Source organism: Bos taurus, unplaced genomic scaffold, assembly GCF_002263795.3.
Source record: "Bos taurus isolate L1 Dominette 01449 registration number 42190680 breed Hereford unplaced genomic scaffold, ARS-UCD2.0 contig_X_unplaced, whole genome shotgun sequence".
NCBI lineage: Eukaryota > Metazoa > Chordata > Mammalia > Artiodactyla > Bovidae > Bos > Bos taurus.
In genome coordinates this window covers 286,099-308,437 of record NW_020192294.1, presented here as the reverse complement: position 1 = coordinate 308,437, position 22,339 = coordinate 286,099, and the positions used below count along the sequence as shown (strand labels likewise).

The window sequence follows — 22,339 nt, the reverse complement described above, 5'->3', positions numbered from 1 at the left end:
TTTATTGACTATGCCAAAGCCTTTGACTGTGTGGATCACAACAAACTGTGGAAAATTCTGAAAGAGATGGGAATACCAGACCACCTGACCTGCCTCTTGAGAAACCTATATGCAGGTCAGGAAGCAACAGTTAGAACTAGACATGGAACAACAGACTGGTTCCAAATGGGGAAAGGAGTACGTCAAGGCTGTATATTGTCACCCTGTTTATTTAACTTATCTGCAGAGTACATCATGAGAAATGCTGGACTGGATGAAGCACAAGCTGGAATCAAGATTGCCAGGAGAAATATCAATAACCTCAGATATGCAGATGACACCACCCTTATGGCAGAAAGCGAAGAAGAACTAAAGAGCCTCTTGATGAAGGTGAAAGAGGAGAGTGAAAAAGTTGGCTTAAAACTCAACATTCAGAAAACTAAGATCATGGCATCTGGTCCCATCACTTCATAGCAAATAGATGAAGAAACAATGGAACCAGTGAGAGACTTTTTATTTTGGGGGCTTCAAAATCACTGCAGATAGTGACTGCAGCCATGAAATTAAAAGACGCCTGTTCCTTGGAAGAAAAGTTATGCGCAACCTAGATAGTACATTAAAAAGCAGAGACATTACTTTGCCAACAAAGGCCTGTCTAGTCAAAGCTTTGGTTTTTCCAGTAGTCATGTATGGATGTGAGAGTTGTACTATAAAGAAAGCTGAGTGCCAAAGAATTGATGCTTTTGAACTGTGGTGTTGGAGAAGTCTCTTGAGAGTCCCTTGGACTACAAAGGAGATCTAACCAGTCCATCCTAAAGGAAATCGGTCCTGAATATTCATTGGAAGGACTGATACTGAAGATGAAGCTCCAGTACTTTAGCCACCTGATGCGAAGAACTGACTGATTGGAAGAGACCCTGATGCTGGGAAAGTTGAAGGCAGGAGAGAAGGGGATGACAGAGGATGAGATGGTTGGATGGCATCACTGACTCAATGGACGTGAGTTTGAGTAAGCTCTGGGAGTTGATGATGGACAGGGAGGCCTGGTGTACTGTAGTCCATGGGGTCACAAAGAGTTGGACATGACTGAGCAACTGAACTGAATTGAACTGATTATTGCTCCATTTTTCTTTGTGGTAATTATTATCTAGTGGTAAAGAAACCACCTGTTAATGCCGGAGACACACAAAATGCAGATTTGATTCTGAGATTAGGAAGATCACCTGGAGTAGGAAGTGGCAACCCACTTCAGTATACTTGCTTGGAAAATCCCATAGACAGAGGAGCCTAAAGGGCTACAGTCCATGGGGTCACAAAGAGTTGGACATGACTGAGCGACTGAGCACACACATACACGCAATTATTAGTAAACTAGATCCATACCAATTATTTCCACAGGGAAGGAAGGATGAAATCTCCCACTCCTCCAAGCAAGACTATCCTGATGTTTCCTGCCTAGGAGGGTGGTAAGTCACATTGCTCTGCAAAGCTCGTCTCCAGAGCGATGTGCATTTCACCCATCACGACCAGTGCTGCTCCCATCACTTCCAGTCCACCATGTTAAATCTGATCACCAGTAATGGCCCACTTGTGATGTGACAGCAACTGGCTTAATAATTTCATCACAGTAACATAATCATAATAACAAGTTTGCCACTAAACGCTAGCTTTTCCCACCATTTCAGCTTCAGAATAATTGGGCGAAAATAGATAACCAACAAGGATATACTGTACAGCACTGGGAACTATACTCAATACCTTATAATACCCTATAATGAAAAGGATTCTGGAAAACTCTATACATATATATATATATATATATATATATATATATATCTGAATCACTTTACTGTACACCTGAAACTAACACAACATCGTAAATCTACTGTACTTCATTTTTAATCAAAAAGTTAAATGTAAAACATTTTTAATTAAAAAAAGAATAACTGGGGTAGAAAGAAGAGGAATTCAGTTAAATTGTCCCAATGCAGTTACAGTACTGAGTGTACACGCACACACACATACATGCACAAGTACATGTATATCTATATTGTATACTGCCCAAGTTGAGGAGATAGGAGCCCCTGCTCTAGCTGCCAGGTATCAAGGACAGCACGTTTCCGGCCTTTGGTTTGCCAAGAACAAAGTTTCTTAACCTTGGCACTATTGCCACGGGTCTGGATAATTCCTTGCTGCGAGAGCTGTCCTGGACATTTTAGGATGTTTAGCAGCATCCTTGGCTTAGATCCACTAGATGCCAATGGCAGTCTGATAGTTTACAGTAAACGGTGTTGGATTTGTGATCTCCAAGAAGATTTAACTTCAGGACCAGGGACCAGGCTTGATCACTCAGGAGCTTTTGTGTAGCAGAGTTTTATTAAAGTAAGAAAAGGGACAGAGAACGCTTCTGACATAGACATCAGAAGGGGGCTGAAGAATGCCCCCCTTGCTGGTGTTAGCAAGGGAGTTGCATATTTTTTTAACTGGTTATTGCAATTAATCAAAAGAATGTCTCAAGGTTGTAAAAATTTTACCAGGCCCACTCCCACAATTTACATTTTAGGATAACAGGATTAGAATTTAACAATAGAAAGATCCTACCAGACCCACTCCCATGATATACATTCTAAAATATCAGGATTAGCCAGAAGGTTTTCAGGAAGGAGAAACTGTCCTCAAGCAGGATACATTATTGTTATATAATCCCTAGTACAGAGTTTAAACTGAGTTGTTTATTATGTAATCATCAGTTTGAGGCTTAAAGAAAAAAAATGTTTTATGTGACTAAAACTAAGGAATGTAGAGGGGAAAAAAAAAGTTTGTCCTTTCCTCCTCCTTGAGAACTCCAGACCCCTATCTGCTCCTCGAGAACCCCAGACCTCTCTCCTTGGGGACCCCCAGACTTCTTATCAATCTGCCTACGAATTGACTCTCTCAAATCTCTACCTCTAGTGTGACAACCAAAAACGGTTCCAGACATTTCCAACTGGATGGGATGAGGGCAATAAAACCCCATCTCCACTGGAGAAGCACTGCTGTAAATGGAAGCAAGGCCCTGCCTCCTATCAAACCTCATACATGATGGAGTCCCAAACACAGTAAAAGGCTGGGCATCTCCCCATCAGCATTCATCAGAGGACAACCTTCAGTTTTTTGAACTGGTCCCATGGCAGGCCTGTCAATGCCCTCCCAGGTAGGTATCAAGGAGAGTTCAGTCTTAAATAAGTTCTGCTATAAATGACAGAAACTTTTTCAAACAGTGATGCCCTGTGTACATATGGACACATGGAAGTAGAATTCAGATAAGTCGGGAGTGACCCACGGTAAAAGGTGGTTATCTATAATCAGTGAATTAATTAACTTTTTAGAGGTTTATGTTAAGAGACCCTGGTCTCATAAAAACTAAACACACACACACACACACACACACACACACAAGGCCTGGAACTTATTAGCGATAATATAGTCTCTGAAGTTATTACAATAGTATTAAAATATTAAGCAGAATCATAACCTCCAGTAATTGAATTTTACTGGCAACAAATTCTTTTGATGAAAACGGGCACTGATCTCAGAGAGTGTGAGGCAGCCCTGGCCCCTGGGACAGACATGATGTGGACATGGTCCCTCTGAGCACAGATGTGGCGAGTCCCGGTGAATCCAGGCAGACCCGTGCAGCCCTGAGCTACAAGGATGCTCACCAGCTCTGTCTTAGCAACTTGCCCTCGTGTATTCAGGCCCCAGCAAAGACCGTGAAGGTCATGGGCAGCGCTGCCAAGGGAAGGTCCCTGGACCTTACTGCAGAGCGGTGAAGAGTGAAGTTGAGAAAAGCAAACTTCTCCCTGTTGTCAGGTGAGTAATTCTTCGTAAAACCCTCCTCCAGCTTCACATCTCACTTAGAAGAAAATACACCCCCCGCCCAGAGAGCTCCAGCAGCTTCGTCCTCTCCTAGTTCCGCCCTCACTCACCCCGGGCCGCCCCCTGGCCTTCTGCTGTTCACTCCAATCACAGGACGCTCTCCTTTACTGTTACCGTTGTCTGCACTGCTCTTTGTCCTGATCTTTATATGCTGGGTCCTTCTCATCATTCAGGTCTCCGGTAAAATAGCCCTCCCCGCCCCAACCACTTAGAGAGGGGTCTTCCTGATGTCCATAGCTGAGGCTGTATTCAGGATCTCAATCTGTCCTGTGCATGCTGATCTCCTGGGGAGCCTGCTACAATGCAGACTTGGACTCAGTGGTGGGGGGATGCTATTGAAGCTGTGATTCTACATTTCTAACAAGCTCCCAGGAGATGCAAATCTCTGCTTCATGGACCACAACACTTTGAGTAGCAGCGTCACCCTTCAATTCCCGTCACACTGTGTGCTGTGCTAAACCACTTTAGTCATGTCCGACTCTTTGTGACCCCATGGACTGTAGCCTGCCAGGCTCCACTGTCCATGGGATTCTCCAGGCAAGAATACTGGAGTGGGTTGCCATGCCTTCCTCCAGGGGATCTTTCTGACCCAGGGATCAAACCTGCATCTCTTATGTCTCCTGTATTGGCAGGCGGATTCTTTACCACTAGCGCCACCTGTTTCATTTTCTTCTTGGTATCTCTCAGCTTTGAAATCATCTGTTCATGTACTGGATCATTCATTGGCTGGTTGATCTATTTGTTTACTTAGAAGGTAAATTCCATACGAGTCAGGACTTTGTCCACTGTGTTCACCTTTGTATTCTCAGCACTTAACACAAGACCTGGCATATCACAGATGTGCGTACATCACAAAGCATCACAGATGCTCTATACATACTGTTGAATGAGTGATGTTGTTCAAGATTTATTTTCTCTTTCACCCTGCCTGCTTACTGGCTGCTTCAGTGACTGCTCATTTACATACCAGGATCTAGGCTGTAAGTAATAGGACAGTGCTAGCCATTCAAATGCCAGGCAGGAATTGCTAGTTCCAGGTCCAAGCTGAGATATGAAGTTTGTACTAGAATTTAAATCTGCTGTCACTAAGCACAATTTTAGTGGAGATGATATATTTTTCATAGCAAGAGGTTCCTGATGAAGGAAGCCATGCCTTACTTTTCCTCTAGTCCAAGCTCATCTCAGGACAGACTGATAACAGTGTGTAAACTAGACCCACTGGGGTGACACATTTTGAGTAGCACTAATATAACGTATTACTTTGCTAAAAAAGATAAAAAATATTTTTAAAAAACTGGGGGATTTTTTGATAATATTTTTAAAATGCTAATACACAAAATACTTGACATGCTAGGTATTCACTCTGACGATCACTCTAGAAATGACTAGAAAAATTTTAAGTAGTTTCTATTTTTAAAAATCAGAAAAAAAATCAAAGTTATTTCTACACAAAGAAAATATCCCTCTTTATAGTAGGCCATAAATGTTATACAGTATCTACATTGTTATAATAGACATTTCAATATTCAAATTTTAACACTTACCGAAAAGGTCCTGTTCTGTTAGCAGATCGAGAATCCCCCCACATCTCTTTCTATGTCAAGAGGGCCCAATAATTAGATCCTTTTGCTACCAAACTCTGGTTATAGCAGTACCGAGGCAGCACAGCCTCCGCGGTCCGCTCCTCCTAATCCTCAGCCGCCGCCACAGACCCAGCGCCACGGAAACCGGAACTTCCTCCATGACGGGCCTAAATATAAGGGATAGAAACCTTAAAATATATTTTCTGATTTCTTTTTTTAAAAATCAATTTGTTTATTTTAATTGGAGGCTAATTACAATATTGTGGTGGTTTTTGCCATACATCGACATGAATCAGCCACAGGTGCACCGCAGGTGAAAGTGAAAAGTGAAGTCACTCATTCGTGTCCGACTCTTTGTGACCCCGTGGACTGCAGCCCGCCAGGCTCCTCTGTCCATGGGATTTTCCAGGCAAGAGTACTGGAATGGGGTGCCATTTCCTTCTCCAGGGGATCTTCCCGACCCAGGGATCAAACCCAGGTCTCCCACATTGCAGGCAGACGCTTTACCCTCTGAGCCACCAGGGAATCCCAGTGGTAGGTAGGTAAAATAGGTAGGTAACCATAGGTAGGTAAAATAAATATCCTTTAAAATACATAATTACAAAATATTTTTGTCATGTACTGCAATAAAGTATTGTATGAGAGAAGAAATTGACCCCCCTGTCCTTCCCTCCTAGCTATGACCTCCCAGGTCACCTGCAATCCATCATAACCATGAATTTTCCCACTGTTACCCTGATGGAGTCTTCCCACCACTTCCACCACACCCTTGCATGTTTCCATGCCCATTCCCCACCCCCACATGACCATGACCCTCCTTGCTGCCTGGCTTTACGTGCCTCATCTGGGTCACAGTCCTCCTGACACACCCCTGTTTCCTGCTTGGCCACACCTACATCCCATGCAAAGGTAGCTGTGCTCTCCTGCTGAGACCCTAGCTTCTGCATCAAGTCCTCATTGCTGGCCCATGCTTGCTTCCCACACTCTGGCCACGCCATTCGTGAATAGGCTAAACTTTCTGTGTTCCCTCTTCCCAAAAGCCTGACCCTGGGAAACTCTGGAGATGGGCCTCAGGTCTTCCAAGAAATTATGAAAGGGATCTAAAATTTTGACAGAGAACAGAGAATGACAGGTGAGATTATAATTAATGGTAGAAAAGAATAAAGAATTATGGACAGAAGGGGGAATTCCCTGAGATACAGAATTGGGAAAGACAATGAAGTTTTGTAAGAATGGAAAATTATGAGAGAAAGTGTTAAGTTGGGGAGAAGAAAAGAATTGGAAGGAAACCAGGAAATTATTAGAAAGAACAGAAAATTTTGGATGAGTAGAAGAATTGCAGGAGACAAAGGGAATTGTGGAAAAGCATGGAGAATTGTGAAAGAGATGGAGAATTGTAGGAAAATGCTGAACTCTGGAGAAGAACAGAGAATTGTGGTATAGATTGGGAGTTACAGGATATCAGGATGGCTGAGTGGTCTAAGGTGCCAGACTCAAGCTTAGCTTCCCCACTCTGGGGATTCTGGTCTTCCAGTATAGCCAGTGGCTTAGATGGTAAAGAATGCTCAAACTACCACACAATTGCACTCATCTCACACACTAGTAAAGTAATGCTCAAAATGCTCCAGGACAGGCTTTAGCAATATGTGAACCATGAACTTCCAGATGTTCAAGCTGGTTTTAGAAAAGGCAGAGGAACCAGAGATCAAATTGCCAACATCAGCTGGATCATTGAAAAAGCAAGAGAGTTCCAGAAAAACATCTATTTCTGCTTTATTGACTATGCCAAAGCCTTTGACTGTGTGGATCACAATAAACTGGAAAATTCTGAAAGAGATGGGAATACCAGACCACCTGATCTGCCTCTTGAGAAATCTGTATGCAGGTTAGAAAGCAACAGTTAGAACTGGACATGGAACAACAGACTGGTTCCAAATAGGAAAAGGAGTTCATCAAGGCTGTATATTGTCACCCTGTTTATTTAACTTATATGCAGAGTACATCATGAGAAACGCTGGACTGGAAGAAACACAAGCTGGAATCAAGATTTCCAGGAGAAATATCAATAACCTCAGATATGCAGATGACACCACCATTATGGCAGAAAGTGAAGAGGAACTCAAAAGCCTCTTGATGAAAGTGAAAGTGGAGAGTGAAAAAGTTGGCTTAAAGCTCAGCATTCAGAAAATGAAGATCATGGCATCCGATCCCATCACTTCATGGGAAATAGATGGGGAAACACTGGAAACAGTGTCAGACTTTATTTTCTTGGGGCTCCAAAATCACTACAGATGGTGACTGCAGCCATGAAATGAAAAGACGCTTACTCCTTGGAAGGAAAGTTATGACCAACCTAGATAGCATATTCAAAAGCAGAGACATTACTTTGCCAACAAAGGTTCGTCTAGTCAAGGCTATGGATTTTCCTGTGGTCATGTATGGATGTGAGAGTTGGACTGTGAAGAAGGCTGAGCGCCGAAGAATTAATGCTTTTGAACTGTTTTGTTGGAGAAGACTCTTGAGAGTCCCTTGGACTGCAAGAAGACCCAACTAGTCCATTCTGAAGGAGATCAGCCCTGGGATTTCTTTGGAAGGAATGATGCTAAAGCTGAAACTCCAGTACTTTGGCCACCTCATGCAAAGAGTTGACTCACTGGAAAAGACTCTGATGCTGGGAGGGATTGGGGGCAAGAGGAGAAGGGGACGACAGAGGATGAGATGGCTGGATGGCATCACTGACTCGATGGACATGAATCTGAGTGAACTCCAGGAATTGGTGATAGATAGGGAGGCCTGGCGTGCTGTAATTCATGGGGTCGCAGAGTCGGACACGACTGAGTGACTGATCTGATCTGATCTGATGCTGTCTCTGCATGTAACCCCCACCACCACCAAATCTGTCTATAAAAGCTCTCAACTTTTATAGAGAGGGAATCAACCTTTTGACAGATGTCCCCCACCCTCCCCCTCAGTTGCCAGCATCTAAAATAAAGCAACCTTTCCTTTCCACCAATCTGGCCTGTTTATTGGCTTTTGAGCAGCGAGCAGCCAAAGCCACCATAAACTCCTTTCAGTAACAAGATCTCTAACATGAAGGCTATGAGTATTCAGAATGAATGGGCCCATCAAGTGCAAAGCCAGTGAAAGCAAACAGCATATCTTTTCAGACCACTATAAAGAAGAGAAGATCCTAAAAATATCGAAGAAGAAAAAAAAAAAAAAAAAGAAATGACATCTGATTTCTCAATATCAACAATGGAAACTAGAAGATAATGAAGCAATTACTTAACAATTTGGAATGATATGTTTCTAAACCTAGAATTATATATCCAAGCTGCCAGTCAAGTGGGAGGGTAAAACACAGACATTTTAGATTTCCAAGACCTTAAAACTGATGTGCTCCCAAAACAATGCAAAGAAGAATACACAACATCCAAGAACCAGAGATCCAAATCAAGACAGGAAAAGGTTGACAGCAAGGTCCAGGAAGACAACAGGCAGAAATAATTTCCAAACAGTCTAGAACTGGGCAGTGGCAGAGGTCAGGTGTTTATCCAAGAGTGAGGACTCAAGGGGTTGGGGGAAAGAAAACATATACAGTAGCTACTTGGAGAAACAAATGGCAGTCCACTTCAGTATTCTTGCCTGGAAAATTCCATGGACAGAGAAGCCTGGCTGGCTACAGTCCATGGAGTGGCAATGAGTCAGACACGACTGAGCGTACATATAGAGTGAAAGTGAAGTCACTCAGTCTTTGCGACCCCATGGACTGTAGCCTACCAGGATCCCCCATCCATGGGATTTTCCAGGCAAGAGTACTGGAGTGGGTTGCCATTTCCTTCTCCAGGGGATCTTCACGACCCAGGGATCGAACTCCAGTCTCCTGCATTGTAGGCAGACGTTTTACCGTCTGAGCCACATACAGAGTAGTTGATATATTTGAATGCTGACAGGTAATCATTTAAAACTAGACAAAGGGGAAAAAGGAAAAACAAGGATTAAATTCTAATGGAAATTTTGTACAAGAAAAACTGTCATCAGCAGTCATTACAAATATTTTTATAGTCATAATAATGTAGATACTGAAGTCCTAAGGGAAATCAGTCCTGAATATTCATTGGAAGAACTGATGCTGAAGCTGAAGCGCCAATATTTTGGTCACCTGATGCAAAGAGCTGACTCATAGGAAAAGACCCTGATGCTGGAAAGATTGAAGGCAGGAGAAGGGTATGATAGAGGAGTAGATGGTTGGATGGCATCACTGACTCAATGGACATGAGTTTGAGCAAGCTCTGGGAGTTGGTGATGGACAGGGAAGCCTGGCATGCTGCAGTCCATGGGGGCAGAGAGTCAGACACGACTGAGCAACTGAACTGAACTGAATGTAAGTACTAAACAAGATTTATCCAAAATGATTTATAACTATTGGTAGAGTGGAGGGATACATGTGTACGTGTGTGCATGTTTGTGTTAGCATGTTAGTGGAGGGACAAAGAAAAAGAAACAATTCAGAGTGGAAACTGAGGCCAAAGGTGTCCTGCCACAGTCTTCTCACCCACCTACTGCTTTTCCTGTAACTCCTAGCATTAGTATTAGTAGCTCCTTCTCTATAAAGCATTCTTCTACTTACTCCTTCCTTTCTATCCACTTGCTGCACATCAACCTCACAATAGTCACTTCTTCCAAAAGTCCAGGAACAATCTGCACATCCATATACTGAGATTCAAATATGGTTATTTGTCTGCATGCCTGTCTCTTCAATTACCAAAGGTTCTTGCCCTCTTTGTGAAACATGCCCCTTTGGAATCTGGTGAAATGTGTTATCTTCTCAAAATAGTATTTTTACGTGCATAAAACAAATTACAAAAGAAGCCAATTACAGTTGCTCCTCAGTATCCATGGGGGCGTGGTTCCAGAACCCACCACAGATCCCCAAATGCAAAGAAGCTCAAGTCCCATAGTCAGCCTTCCATATCCATGATTCAACCACTCCCAGATTCTAGTATTTATTGGAAAGAAAAAACCCACATGTAAATAGACACCTGCAGTTCAAGCCCATGTTATTCAAAGGTCGATTGTATATTGAAATATAGTTATTAGTTATCAACCTATTATATTGAAATATAGTTATTAACATGCTAAAAAAAAAAGATTGTGTAGGTTAAAGGCTAGGTTGCCCAGGAAATACACACCAAAGTAATATAGTTTTTTAAAATGCTGTCTTGATCCAGTTTTGAGGCAGTGGCTAGAGGCTGGTCAGTTCCCTGACTTCAGCATCTAAGCCCACAGCCCCCAGTCACCTCCCTTACTGGGCTTTCATATTCTGGGCCACTATCTACCTGCCCTCATCACTCCTGGGCCAGGTACCAAACAACTGGGGATAGCTCCTATGCTCCAGAGCCTGCTGAAATTATTTAAATTTCAGCCTGCTTGCCCTGCCTTGCTGGCTCCTCTGTCCCTGTGATTTCCCAGGCAAGAATACTGGAGCTGATTGCTGTTTCGTCCTCCAGGGGATCTTCCCCACCCAGAAATTGAAACTGTATCTCTTGCATTTCTTGCACTGGCAGGTGGATTCTTTCTCACTGTGCCACCCGGGAAGCCCTCTTTCCTACAGAAACCATAATAAAGGCTCATACCCACAGTTCCCCTCTCCATCCCTGCCTAGTGGTGTGCCCAGTGCCCCCATGTGTGGCGCCTCATGGTGTGATATGTACTCTGACTCTTGGGATCTGTGAGTATAATAAACAATCTTTTTAATGGTAGTCATTTTCTGTCATCAAATCTAAGCAAAATTACACTTATTAAAAGGCTGAGATTCCACAAAATTTGTGCATACAAATGTCCTCATGAACAACTTTGAGAGTGACGGAAAGACAAGGCAAAGGGAAAAATCGAACTGTAATGCAGTCAGAGTGGGAGCCTCAGCTCATCCTAGGAGCAGCTCTGAAGCTGCGATGGCCCTTCTCAGTTGTCCCCCTTGAGGCTAAGGGGCCTGGGCTTAGGTGCACTGCAGCCTATCCCCACAGAGGGAATATGATTTTTCCTGAAGCAGTTCTCTTAGGCACTGGGCAATTCCTGGAAAGAGACTTCACAGGTGCACTACGGTGATATAGAAAGATACATGCTTTTTATTTACATTTTAAATAACAAGATAAACTTACTTTAATTTTAAAGTAGTGATGAATAGTAGTATTTTGAGACAGAAATGACAATCATATGTAACATCATTTCTCTGTAATTGCTATCAGTGCCACATATATCTAACACTACCCGGATTTGTTGCCTGCCTTCCTGGTGGAAAAAAATACTTTCTGTTAGAGGCAAGCGAAAATACAGACCTTCAAATCCACACAGATGGTTGGTTGGCATCACCGACTCAATGGACATGAGTTTGGGTAAACTCCGGGAGATGGTGATGGACAGGGAGGCCTGGCGTGCTGCAGTCCATGGGGTCGCAAAGAGTCGGACACGACTGAGCGATTAAACTGAACTGAACTGAACTGAACTCCACACACCCTGTTAAGAAGACCTGCGGAGCCGAGAACTTTTGTTCATTTCTGGATCTCCAGATTCGGCCACAGATCTGCATACCTACTGATGTTTCTTGAGTCATTACTATAATTAAAACTGACGGGATACAATTTAAAAGGTATAAATTTTAAAACTCTTCCTATGCAACGCCTCCGCAGCTTAAAGCGCCTCGCCCTATGGCAAGTTTATTCAAGCCGAAAAGTCTATGTCGGCTTCGCCAGGAGGGGCGGGGCCAGAGAGGGGCCTTGCCTTTATAGGCCGAGGAGGACAGGAGGGGCGGGGCCTACTCCATTGTGATGGACAGAAACCCTCCCCCTTCAGCCGGTGCGCCCGCCTCCCACGCGCCCGGAAGTCCTGCCTTCGGAAGAGGAAGTAGCGGCGTGAGCGAGAGCCGGTGGTGACCCGGGCAACAGCTGTGACCGAACGAGGGGAGGGGAAGGTGGTGGCGGTGGTTTGCTGCCACTCCGCGCCGGAGTTGGCGGTTAGAGGCGGGACCGGCAGCCGGGTACAGGAGTCAGGTGCGGAGGGGCAGGCTGGCTGAAGCAGAGGCCGGGGGCGGTGTCTGGGATCCCGGGACTCGAGGGTGCCACGCGCGGGGACCGTGCGAGGAAGACTGCGGTCGCGCTGTGCCCTCCGCTGACCTTTCCTTCCTTCCTCTCTTTTCTGCGCCGTACTCTTCCCAGACCCCCAGCTCCTCGCCTATCCCTCGTGCCGCGTGTCTAGTATGGACTCGGTGGGCTTCCTCTCTCATCGGATCACCACCTCGGGACCCTCTTCCCTTCATCCCCGGGCCTACAGCCCCCTCGCTATGACATAGTTTCCCAGGGACCGCCTCACTTCACCCCCCAAGTCCGCACACCCTTAGAAACGTCCCCTCAAAGGTGTAGATTTCACACTAGTATGTCCCAAAGGGGGTGATCTGTTAAAGCTGTCCCTCATCAAAGTGGAGGGTGAAGTGGAGCCCCTGCCCAGTACATTTCTATAAAGGTGACAAGGAGGAAAAACAAGGGTTGGCCACATTAAGAATACTAAGGGAATAGTGGGAATCCAGGCATCAAGCATTCATCTCTCTGGTTTGGCCCGTGTGAATTTAGAATTGCTTGGATTCAACACTGGGAGTCCCACCATGGGCTTGTCTGCATCTGCCCCTGCTGCTTCTACAGTTCAGACCTCTACCCCTGCAGCTTCAGATCATCAGACAGCAGCCCCAACGTCTGGATGCCCAATGCACGAAGGGAAAGTGAAAGGTAATGGACCATTTATCTAGAAGATAAAAAGAATTCTCCAAAAGAGCTCTGAGGAGGTGGTATAGCATGCTGGTGAGGCTCCTAAGGCCTGGGAGTGGGGTGACCTGGGTTTGGTCCTTTTGTTGTTACTTTCAAGGTATGTGACTGTAGACAAGTTACTTCTCTAAGTCTCAACCCATCATCACCTGTAAGCTGAGGATATAGAATTGCCCAGGGTTGTGGTCATGACTGAGATCGTGGGTAAGTGAGGAGGGATTGCTCCATACATCAGCCCCCACTCCAACAATTTGCTGTGGTCTACTTTAGCGGGTTTTTTAGCTGGGAAGGCAAGCCCCGCTCAGCCCAGAGGACACTTGGCAATGCCTGGAGGCCTTTCTGCACGTCGTAACTCAGAGGGGAAGGTGTGTCTAATGAGAAGACAGAAGTGCTGCTAAATATCCTACAGTGTACAGTGCAGACCCTGCAACAGTCACCTGGCCCCAGATGTCGAGAGTGCCCAGGCTGAGAAACTTTGGTCTAGATCATGCTGTCTTTCTTTATCCAGACAGCTTTACTCCTCCCTCTGTTGGATTACTCTCTGTGTAAAAAATAAGTCATTGCCTGATGGACTTGCTGTTCATTTTTTTAGGTGCAAAGGTGAGACTTGAAATGCTTTCCTTTTTCATTGGTCCACCTGCCGCTTTAGATTGTCTTTGTAAAAGTATGCTCTGAATCCACCAGATGTGTGACGACTTGTTTCCAGACATGAGGGTAGGAAGCAGTGTTAGCGTGCTTATCTAGTGCTGACGCTTCCTGTGTTACGGCTGTTCATTCCTTCAGTCAGCCCACAAGAATTTGCTCCCTGTCCACCCTGTGCCAAGCACTGAGTGGTTCTGTGTGTTTTGTTTTTCCACTGAGAGAACAGCAGTGTCTAAAACAGAAAAAAATCCTTTGCCTAGTGGAGTTTACATTCTCATCCTCAAAATCCTGCGTGGTACGTCCCCTACCCCGACCCCCTTGTTTCATAATTAAGGAAACTTACAAGTCACACAGCTAGTGAGTGGCAAAACCAGCGAAAATTCTGGGGCCTTGAATAAGGACCAGTCCAGTGCTCTTCTAGGGTTTCTCCTTACAGGCAAAATGGAGGCAGATGTGGACGAAGCAGGTGTGTGTCTGTTCTGAGCATCCCTAGAAAGTCACACAGTCCTGTCTAGGGTCTGATTTCATTTGCTGTGTTCCTAGGAGAGCTGTAAGTCAGATGAATTTGCTTTAGGAAAGAAGGTGGGTATATCTGTAGGAGATTGAAGGGGCTACTGGTTCTCTGGTATGAAAAACGTAAACAGGATTTTCTTTCCAACACCAGTTGGGACCAGTGTGCCAGAAGAGACTGGAGAGGAGAGGGGGGCAGAACAAGTCTCCCTCCACCCCTCAGTAGACAGCTCTACAGGGTCCTCGCAGAGGAAAGGAAGTAAACAGAAATTTGTCTTTTGCGTGTAGGGCGCCCAGAGTTCAGTGTCTCCTTGGTGTTCACTGCTGCTGCCCAAGATAAGGGTTCCTTTCCACCAGCTGTGTCTTCCTGGGCCATAGCTCTCCCCTTGCCTGCCTGCCTCCTGTGTCTACACCGCCTTCCCGGCCCGCACACTTGTTTCCAGCGGCACCTGGGATCCTTAGGCATTGACTACCCTGCCCGCTGCTGTTCTCAAAGTGGCATCTGGATCCCTCGTGGACTGGGGGATGTTTTCTTTAGTGGGTGCCTTTGCTTGATGAACTCGCTGTCTCCTGACAGCGAATTGAGCCTCGGCCAAGTGGTCTTGTTTTAGTCCTGGAGCAGGGCACAAGCAGAGCACATCCTGAATTTTCTCTATGAGCCTTTTGGATGGCTCTTCTGCTCATTTTTACCTCCTGTCCCCAGTCCCTGAGAGAAGACATCCATAATGAAGGTCTGGCCTCCTGTGCCCTGGTGGGAGTTGGGTCTTGTCTGGAACTGGGGAATAGAAAAGTCAGGGAGACCCATTCACAGGGGGCCCTGCCCCCAGAGGTACTTCTGTAACAGCTCATAGCAACTCCCTGCTCCGTTCCTAAACCCCTGCTGTGGGCAGTACCTACTCTGCCAATGCTGAGACTCTGGGGGTTTATTTTTCTTGGGGTGGGTAACACAATAGGAGAATGGGTACCCATTTCTCTTCCAAGGGGAAAGTTAATTTATGGAGCCTATTCCTGGACTGTCGGATGTTAGCGCTTGGTAGCTGTGACCAGTAGAAGCCTGACTTTGTCTGTGCCGGTGATCCCTAGTCAGACATTCGACTTTTTGGGGCCCAGATTGAGAGCCAGATGTCCTGCCTTTGTGGTGACAGTGTTTTCACCCTTGATCCGTTTCAGGCTGTCCAGTGAGTGCCGAGCCGTCGGACTCAACCTGTGGGAGCAAAACGAACTCTGTGCCTGCGCACCAGGAGCGCGCCTACGAGTACGTGCAGTGTCCCATCACCGGCGCCAAGGCCGCGAATAAGGAGAACCTGGATCCTTCTAACCTGGTAACCCTCGACCAGCCCCTCTGCCCAGAAGTTTTTAATGTAGGGATGCTCTTACAGGCTCCCAAACTACAGGCTGCTGGGATTGATCCTTCTGCGCTTTTAAAATGGAGAAGTCTGATATTCCATCCGTAGTGAAAATCTAGACTGTGTCACTAAGTGTAGTTTCGGAGAGCGCCTAGGAAAGCCATGGACTATCCCCAAGCGCCAGAGCAGGCTGACCTGGAATCAGCCACACCAGAGGATGTTGCTTTGGGGGTAGAGTATTAGGTGGGCGGGAGATCTATTAGCAGCACGGCTGGAGTTCGGAAAGGTGTTGCTGGTTTGGGGAAACACCATAGGCACACGGCAAGGTTGGGGTGCCTCTTAAGGCACAGCTGGGTGCCAGCCTTGTGTGACCGCCAGTGACAGAATGCCATCGAGAAAGTGGTGGTATTCTGTTTTGTATACATATCAATACACACACATTTATCACCCCATCTTTTTCAGAAATTTGTAGTAGTGCCTGCCCATCATGGTTATTAGTTTTTACTTTCTAATCCTTGAGAAAGAGACCAAATGTTTGACTGTAGTATGTATTTACCATTTATGTGAAGTCAACAAGGAAAAGAGCTTCTGCGCTCCGACTCAACCGAGAGGCCTGAAACTGATGTCGCTGGTTTGATGGGGAAACTGGGCTGTGTGTGTGATGCCTTGCTTTCCAGGAAGTAACTATGTTGCTTGTTTCTACTTTGTATTTCCAACCTTTTTTTTTTAAACCCACTTACTTTACATAGATGCCACCTCCTAATCAGACACCAGCCCCCGACCAGCCGTTTCCACTATCTACTGTGAGAGAGGAATCGTCTATTCCGAGGGCAGATTCAGATAAAAAGTGGGTTTATCCTTCTGAACAGATGTTCTGGAATGCGATGTTAAGAAAAGGGTAAGTGAGCATATTCCTGAGGCTATAAATTTGCTTGTGAATCTAACCTTTTTAACATTTAATTTTTAGATGAATCTAATCTAAGAATTAAATGTTAGAGGTTTTATCCCCCAGGTGTACAGTAAATTTTTATACTAACCAACTGATTCTTCAGACTTAAGTGCAATGTATTAGGATTCTCCAGAGAAACAGAACTAATAAGATGTATATATCTTGATATACATATAAACAGATTTGTGGTAAGGAACTGACTCATGGTTACGAAGGTGGAGATGTCCCATAGTCGGCTCAGCAGGCTGGAGACCCAGGAGAGTCTATATTTCAGTTCAAGTCCAAAAGCAGGAAGAGAAACTGATGTCCCTGTCGGAAAGCAGGCAGGCAGAAAGAGTTCCCTCTTACTTGCAGAGGCTCTGCCTTTTTGTTCTGTTGCAGCTTTGAGAGCTGGGCCCGCTCTGCCCATTTAAATGTTAATCTCATCTAGAATAATGTTTGACCAAATATCTGGGTACCCCATGGCCCAAACAAGCTGACACATAAAACTAACCCATCACAGCCAGTAACTTTTTTTTAAGTACCACTGCTATATAAAATACTTAGAAAAAGGGAATTTGTGATACTAATTAAAAAAGTGTCACTTGAAAAATCGAGGGATCCTTGATATTTGGATAAATCGGATTTTTGGTGACACAGTGAAATGAATACATGGCATTCACAGTAATGTTTGTCAAGTTTTACCAAATGTTCTTTCCTAGGTGGAAATGGAAGGATGAGGATATTAGTCAGAAAGACATGTATAATATCATTAGGATTCACAACCAGAATAATGAGCAAGCTTGGAAGGAGATTTTGAAATGGGAAGCCCTTCACGCTGCGTAAGTATGTTCAAGATCTTAAAAAAACCATTCTTCCAGCATCTTAATTTCATAGCTGCTTTCTATGAAAGAAATACAGAAGGGTTTTAGTCCAACACTGTGCTATTCTATTAAAACATTTTAGGTAGCAGGCCTGTCTCAGTGACTTGCGTGACAGACTGCCCTACTCAGTCATGTAAAATGCCAACTATTTAAGTATGTTCGTGGGTTCAGTGAGTCCCAAGTGCAGAAAGGACGGAGCAGGGATGGCTGGTCTCTGCCTCCTGATGCGTGGGGTCTCAGCCACCGAGACTTAGTGGTCAGGGGTGACTGGACACCCGTGGGCTGGAAGCCTTCGAAGGCCCCATTTACTCCCCTGGTAAGTGATACCATGCCAGCTCTCAGCTAGGACGCCTGCCCATGGCCTCTAAATGTGGCTGCTTTGGCTTCTTCACACCATGGTGACTAGGTTCCCAGAGCTAGAGTTACAGAAAGCTCCAGGGACACTGCATCTCCTGTGATGACTGAGTCTGGGAAGTCCCATAGTGTCACAAGCCTGCCCACATGCAAGGGGAGGGGCCGTTGACCCCAGATCTCAACAGGAGGAGCATCACAGTCCATTCCAGGCAGAGCACAGGGGCGAGAAACTCTAAAATGCTCTCTGCCCTAAGGGAGCTGGGAAAGATTTTGTTCACACAGCAGCATGTATTGAATCCCCATCAGGAGTAAACATCAAGAGGCATCTTTGCACATGATCATTTTTCTTGGGGAGATGGGGCTTCCCTGGTGGCTCAGATGGTAAAAAATCTGCCTGCAATGCAGAAGACCCAGGTTTGATCCCTGTGTCAGGAAGATCCCCTGGAGAACGGAATGGCAACTCACTCCAGTATTCTTGCCTGGAGAATCCCATGGTCAGAGGAGTCTAGTAGGTTGCGGTCCATGGGGTCGCAAAGTTGGACATGACTAAGAAACTACACACTTTTTCTCTGGGAGACTAGCTAAATGCATTTGTGAGTTAGTGGCGATGGGCCATCAGTCTGTTCAGAGCCGTGGTCCTCACACTTGAGCTGCCTCAGCATCACCTAGGGGTTTGTTGAAATACTGAGTGCTGGGCCCTGCTCCCAGGATTTCTGATTCAGTCGATCTGGGGTGAGCATTTCCAAAATGGTGCCTGCTTGAGGGCTCCACCTGGAGAAGGGTAGGGGGTGGGGCGTGTCTCCACGGAACCAGATGTCATCATGGTTGGTGGCTCATGTTTTTAATACATGGCAAAATGTGATTAACTTCTTGGACAAAATCCACTCAATGTGGAGACTTAGGCTGCAAGTGTGAACAAATGTGAAGTCGCTCAGTCGTGTCCGACTCTTTGCGACCCCATGGACTGTAGCCTACCAGGCTCCTCTGTCCATGGGATTTTCCAGGCAATAGTACTGGAGTGGATTGCCATTTCCTTCTCCAAGGGATCTTTCCAACCCAGGGATCGAACCCGGGTCTCCCGCATCATAGACAGACGCTTTACCGTCTGAGCCACCAGGGAAGTCCAGGCTGCAAGTGTGCTGTTGTTAAAGCTGAGAATGAAAGGAGCTTGGCTAGTCCTTAGCCGGGGGCCCATCACACGTGGGGTGCTTTGCTCTATCCCAGTTCATTAGAGAGACCTGTTTAGGCCAAATCCTGTCTTTATAGTGACAGCAGCTGCCAAGACAAGTAGCCTCTTGTATTTTCCACTCCCCCTGCAGGGGACAGTGCTGTGTGCCTTATGCCAGATGACCAGGAGACTCCCCCCCCCCACCCCACCCCCATGGCCCCTGTGAGCTTGGGGGTGGAGGCTGGCAGGGCACCTAGAAAGTTCAAGCCCAGGGTCTGCCCAGAGAGTGAGTAGATTGTCTCAGCACGACCTTGTCCCCCACCTGTCAGCTTGTGTACAGTTATTTAAAGAGATGGCCCAACACTGATTACATTAGTTCCTAGGGAGAGCAGCAATTTTCTTTCTTCATGAAGGTTGCTCATTGGTTTCAAACGAGAGAGGAGTATAGCATTTTCTTACTTTCATCTGGAAAAAACCCCAACTGCTCTTCGTGCAAGAGAAGAGTTTATGCCTGATACCTGATCCTTTTGTTCCTGAGAGTACACCATGTGGACAGGCCCTGACCCCGGACTCCTGCCAAGAGCAGCACAGATACTCAGAGGGAAGGGGAGGGAGTGGCACGCACTTGATCCAGAAGTTAAAGCACAGCATTTTTTTTTTAAAGCAAATAGGGATATTTCTGTGAGGTTTTTCAGTTACCTTTCTCTAATATGTAAAATATATACAGAAAAATGTGTGTCATGGAGAAACTGCAACATTCTGTTTTTCAAGGGAAAGAGAGTTATCTTATTTCTTCTTTGGGGATTTCTAGTGAGTGTCCTTGTGGTCCATCCCTGATCCGGTTTGGAGGCAAAGCAAAAGAGTATTCGCCACGGGCAAGAATTCGCTCCTGGATGGGGTGAGTGTCTGCAGAAACGTTCTGTTCCTCAGGTCACGGTCTGCTTGCTCTTGGCATTAAAACCAGGCAGTCAAAGAACTGCAGTGCCATCTTGCGAAACATGCTTCACTTTCAGCTGCAGACCTCCTGTGCTCCCTCAAGGTGGTGCTGGCGGGCAGCTCGGGGTTACTTCCTGTCTTCTTCTTATAGAGTTGACCGGAGTCATCTTCTCTGTGTTCTTGCAGTGCCCCCTCGCTCCTCCCACACTCCTGCTCTGTCCACCTATGCACTCCATGCTCCCTGTTGTCATCGGATTCACAGCTCCCACCTGCTTCCCTGGTGGCTCAGCTGGTAAAGAATCCACCTACAATGTGGGAGGCCTGAGTTCTATCCCTGAGTTCAGAAGATCCCCTGGAGAAGGGATAGGCTACCCACTCCAGTATTCCTGGGCTTCCCTGGTGGCTCGGCTGGTAAAGAATCCACCTGCAATGCGGCAGGCCTGAGTTCAATCCCTGGGTTGGGAAGATCCCCTGGAGAAGGGAAAGGCTACCTATTCCAGTATTCTGGCCTGGAGAATTCCATGGACTGTATAGTCCATGGGGTCACAAAGAGTCAGACACGACTGAGCAACTTTCACTTTCACCTGCATTTCTGCAGGTGCTGAGCTGACCTCCCCAGCCTGGCTGTGCTTCCTGCCATTGACCTTCTTCCCTTGTAGCAGATGAGCTGTCTGCTGATGGGGGAGCCTCCTGCTTTCCAGCCCTACCTTCCCACAGCACTGTGGACCATGCTCATCGGAGTCTCACCTCTCATCCAAGGTGGACCCTGAGAGCCAGCCTCCCCATGTGCTGCCCTGCTGGCTTTCTCACCGCCTAAACCCCAGCTCAGCATCCCACAGGCATGGTAACCCCCGCCAGCATGTTTTCATTCCAGGTACGAGCTGCCTTTCGACAGGCACGACTGGATCATCAACCGTTGCGGGACGGAAGTGAGATATGTCATTGACTACTACGACGGGGGTGAGGTCAACCAAGACTACCAGTTCACCATCCTGGACGTGCGGCCCGCGTTGGATTCGCTGTCGGCCGTATGGGACCGGATGAAGGTGGCCTGGTGGCGCTGGACTTCCTAAGCACCGCTTTGTCAGAGATGAGAAAATAGAAACGATTTTTTTTTTCTGAGAAGTACATTAAACTATTTTCCCCAAACTGAATTGCGCTCCTGATGTAACAGGGATTCCAGGGGATCATCCTACCTTCCATGCCACTTAGCAAAGGGTACTCAGCATGTGCTCTTCTGAGTACCGTTTGTACCTTGCAGTTGACGGCACATCATTTTAAGTTGAGGCCCTCCCTGAGTTTCTCCTTTAACTGCAGTATTGTCTGTCTATTTGATCTAAAAATCTGAACTTCTGAAAAAGACCTTTGCTGAAAATATGAAGAGAGCTGCTCTTTTCCCTCCCTGTTTTAAATACTGATGTGTAGATCTGAAAGCCCACAGGATGCTCAACTTTGACCTGGTCCAATATTTTATTTAAAAGTGTTCTGTTAGGCTTTTTATACAAGTTACCAGCATTTCTCAAGTCCATCAAATACAGTAGTGACCCCTGAAGAAAATACAGCCACACCCCAGCAATGTACTCCACCAACCTGAGGTGTGTGTGTCTTGCTCTCCAGATTCTTGCTGTTGTGATTTTTTTTTCAGACTGGACCTCAATCCAGAATAATTTCAACTCCCCTATGATTTGATGGCGCACATGTGTTGGGAGTATGTCCTAACTTTTTAAGTATTTTCCTTTTAATTCCCATTGTTCTGACCTGTAACTGTGTTCCATGTAAGCAGGCTTCACTGTTCTGGCATTTGACAACTTAATCCCATTCTGGAGTTCATCCGTTCCCCTGCCTGAAGCCTTCCTCTTGTCTGCCTGACCTGAACCTTGAAGGTCTGGCTGAAGTCACAATGCTAGGAGTGGTCCTGCTCTAAAACACAGTATTTTATCCATTGCTAGAATTCACAAGGAGAATATTTTTCCCAGATGTAGAATGGTTGCATCAACTCACTCTCTGTTCACATCTGTTTTTTAAGGGATTTCTAAGTTTGCCACTGAAATTCTTTGTATCAGTCACCCACACACTGGTTGTTCAACTTAGAGCAGCATAATACGATTGTTGGTTGTTTTTGTTTTAAGTGTTCATAGTAGTAACTCAGGAGAAGGTGATGGCACCCCACTCCAGTACTTTTGCCTGGAAAATCCCATGGATGGAGGAGCCTGGTGGGCTGCAGTCCATGGGGTCATGAAGAGTTGGACACGACTGAGCGACTGCACTTTCACTTCC

The 22,339-nt window shown here is 45.9% G+C and overlaps 1 protein-coding gene and 1 long non-coding RNA gene across 3 annotated transcripts in view; one reads left to right on the top strand and one right to left on the bottom strand.

Annotated features, from left to right (window-relative positions):
• LOC112445842 (uncharacterized) overlaps positions 1-12,319 on the bottom strand; it is a 283,840-nt gene extending 271,521 nt beyond the window's left edge. For both annotated transcript variants that reach the window (XR_009493785.1, XR_003033830.2), the window contains exons 1-2: positions 11,819-12,319; positions 5,442-5,647 (exon numbers count right to left, since the gene is read on the bottom strand). This is a non-coding gene — a long non-coding RNA (uncharacterized lncRNA). The remainder of the gene's footprint in view (positions 1-5,441; positions 5,648-11,818) is intronic.
• Positions 12,320-12,498: 179 nt separating this feature from the next.
• On the top strand, positions 12,499-21,211 carry HCCS (holocytochrome c synthase). The gene is made up of 7 exons (NM_001098886.1): positions 12,499-12,529; positions 13,106-13,258; positions 15,617-15,768; positions 16,542-16,690; positions 17,443-17,562; positions 19,938-20,024; positions 20,937-21,211. The coding sequence occupies exons 2-7, from the start codon at positions 13,138-13,140 to the stop codon at positions 21,133-21,135; spliced, it is 828 nt and encodes a 275-aa protein (NP_001092356.1). The 5' UTR covers positions 12,499-12,529; positions 13,106-13,137; the 3' UTR covers positions 21,136-21,211.
• The last annotated feature ends 1,128 nt before the right edge of the window (positions 21,212-22,339 follow it).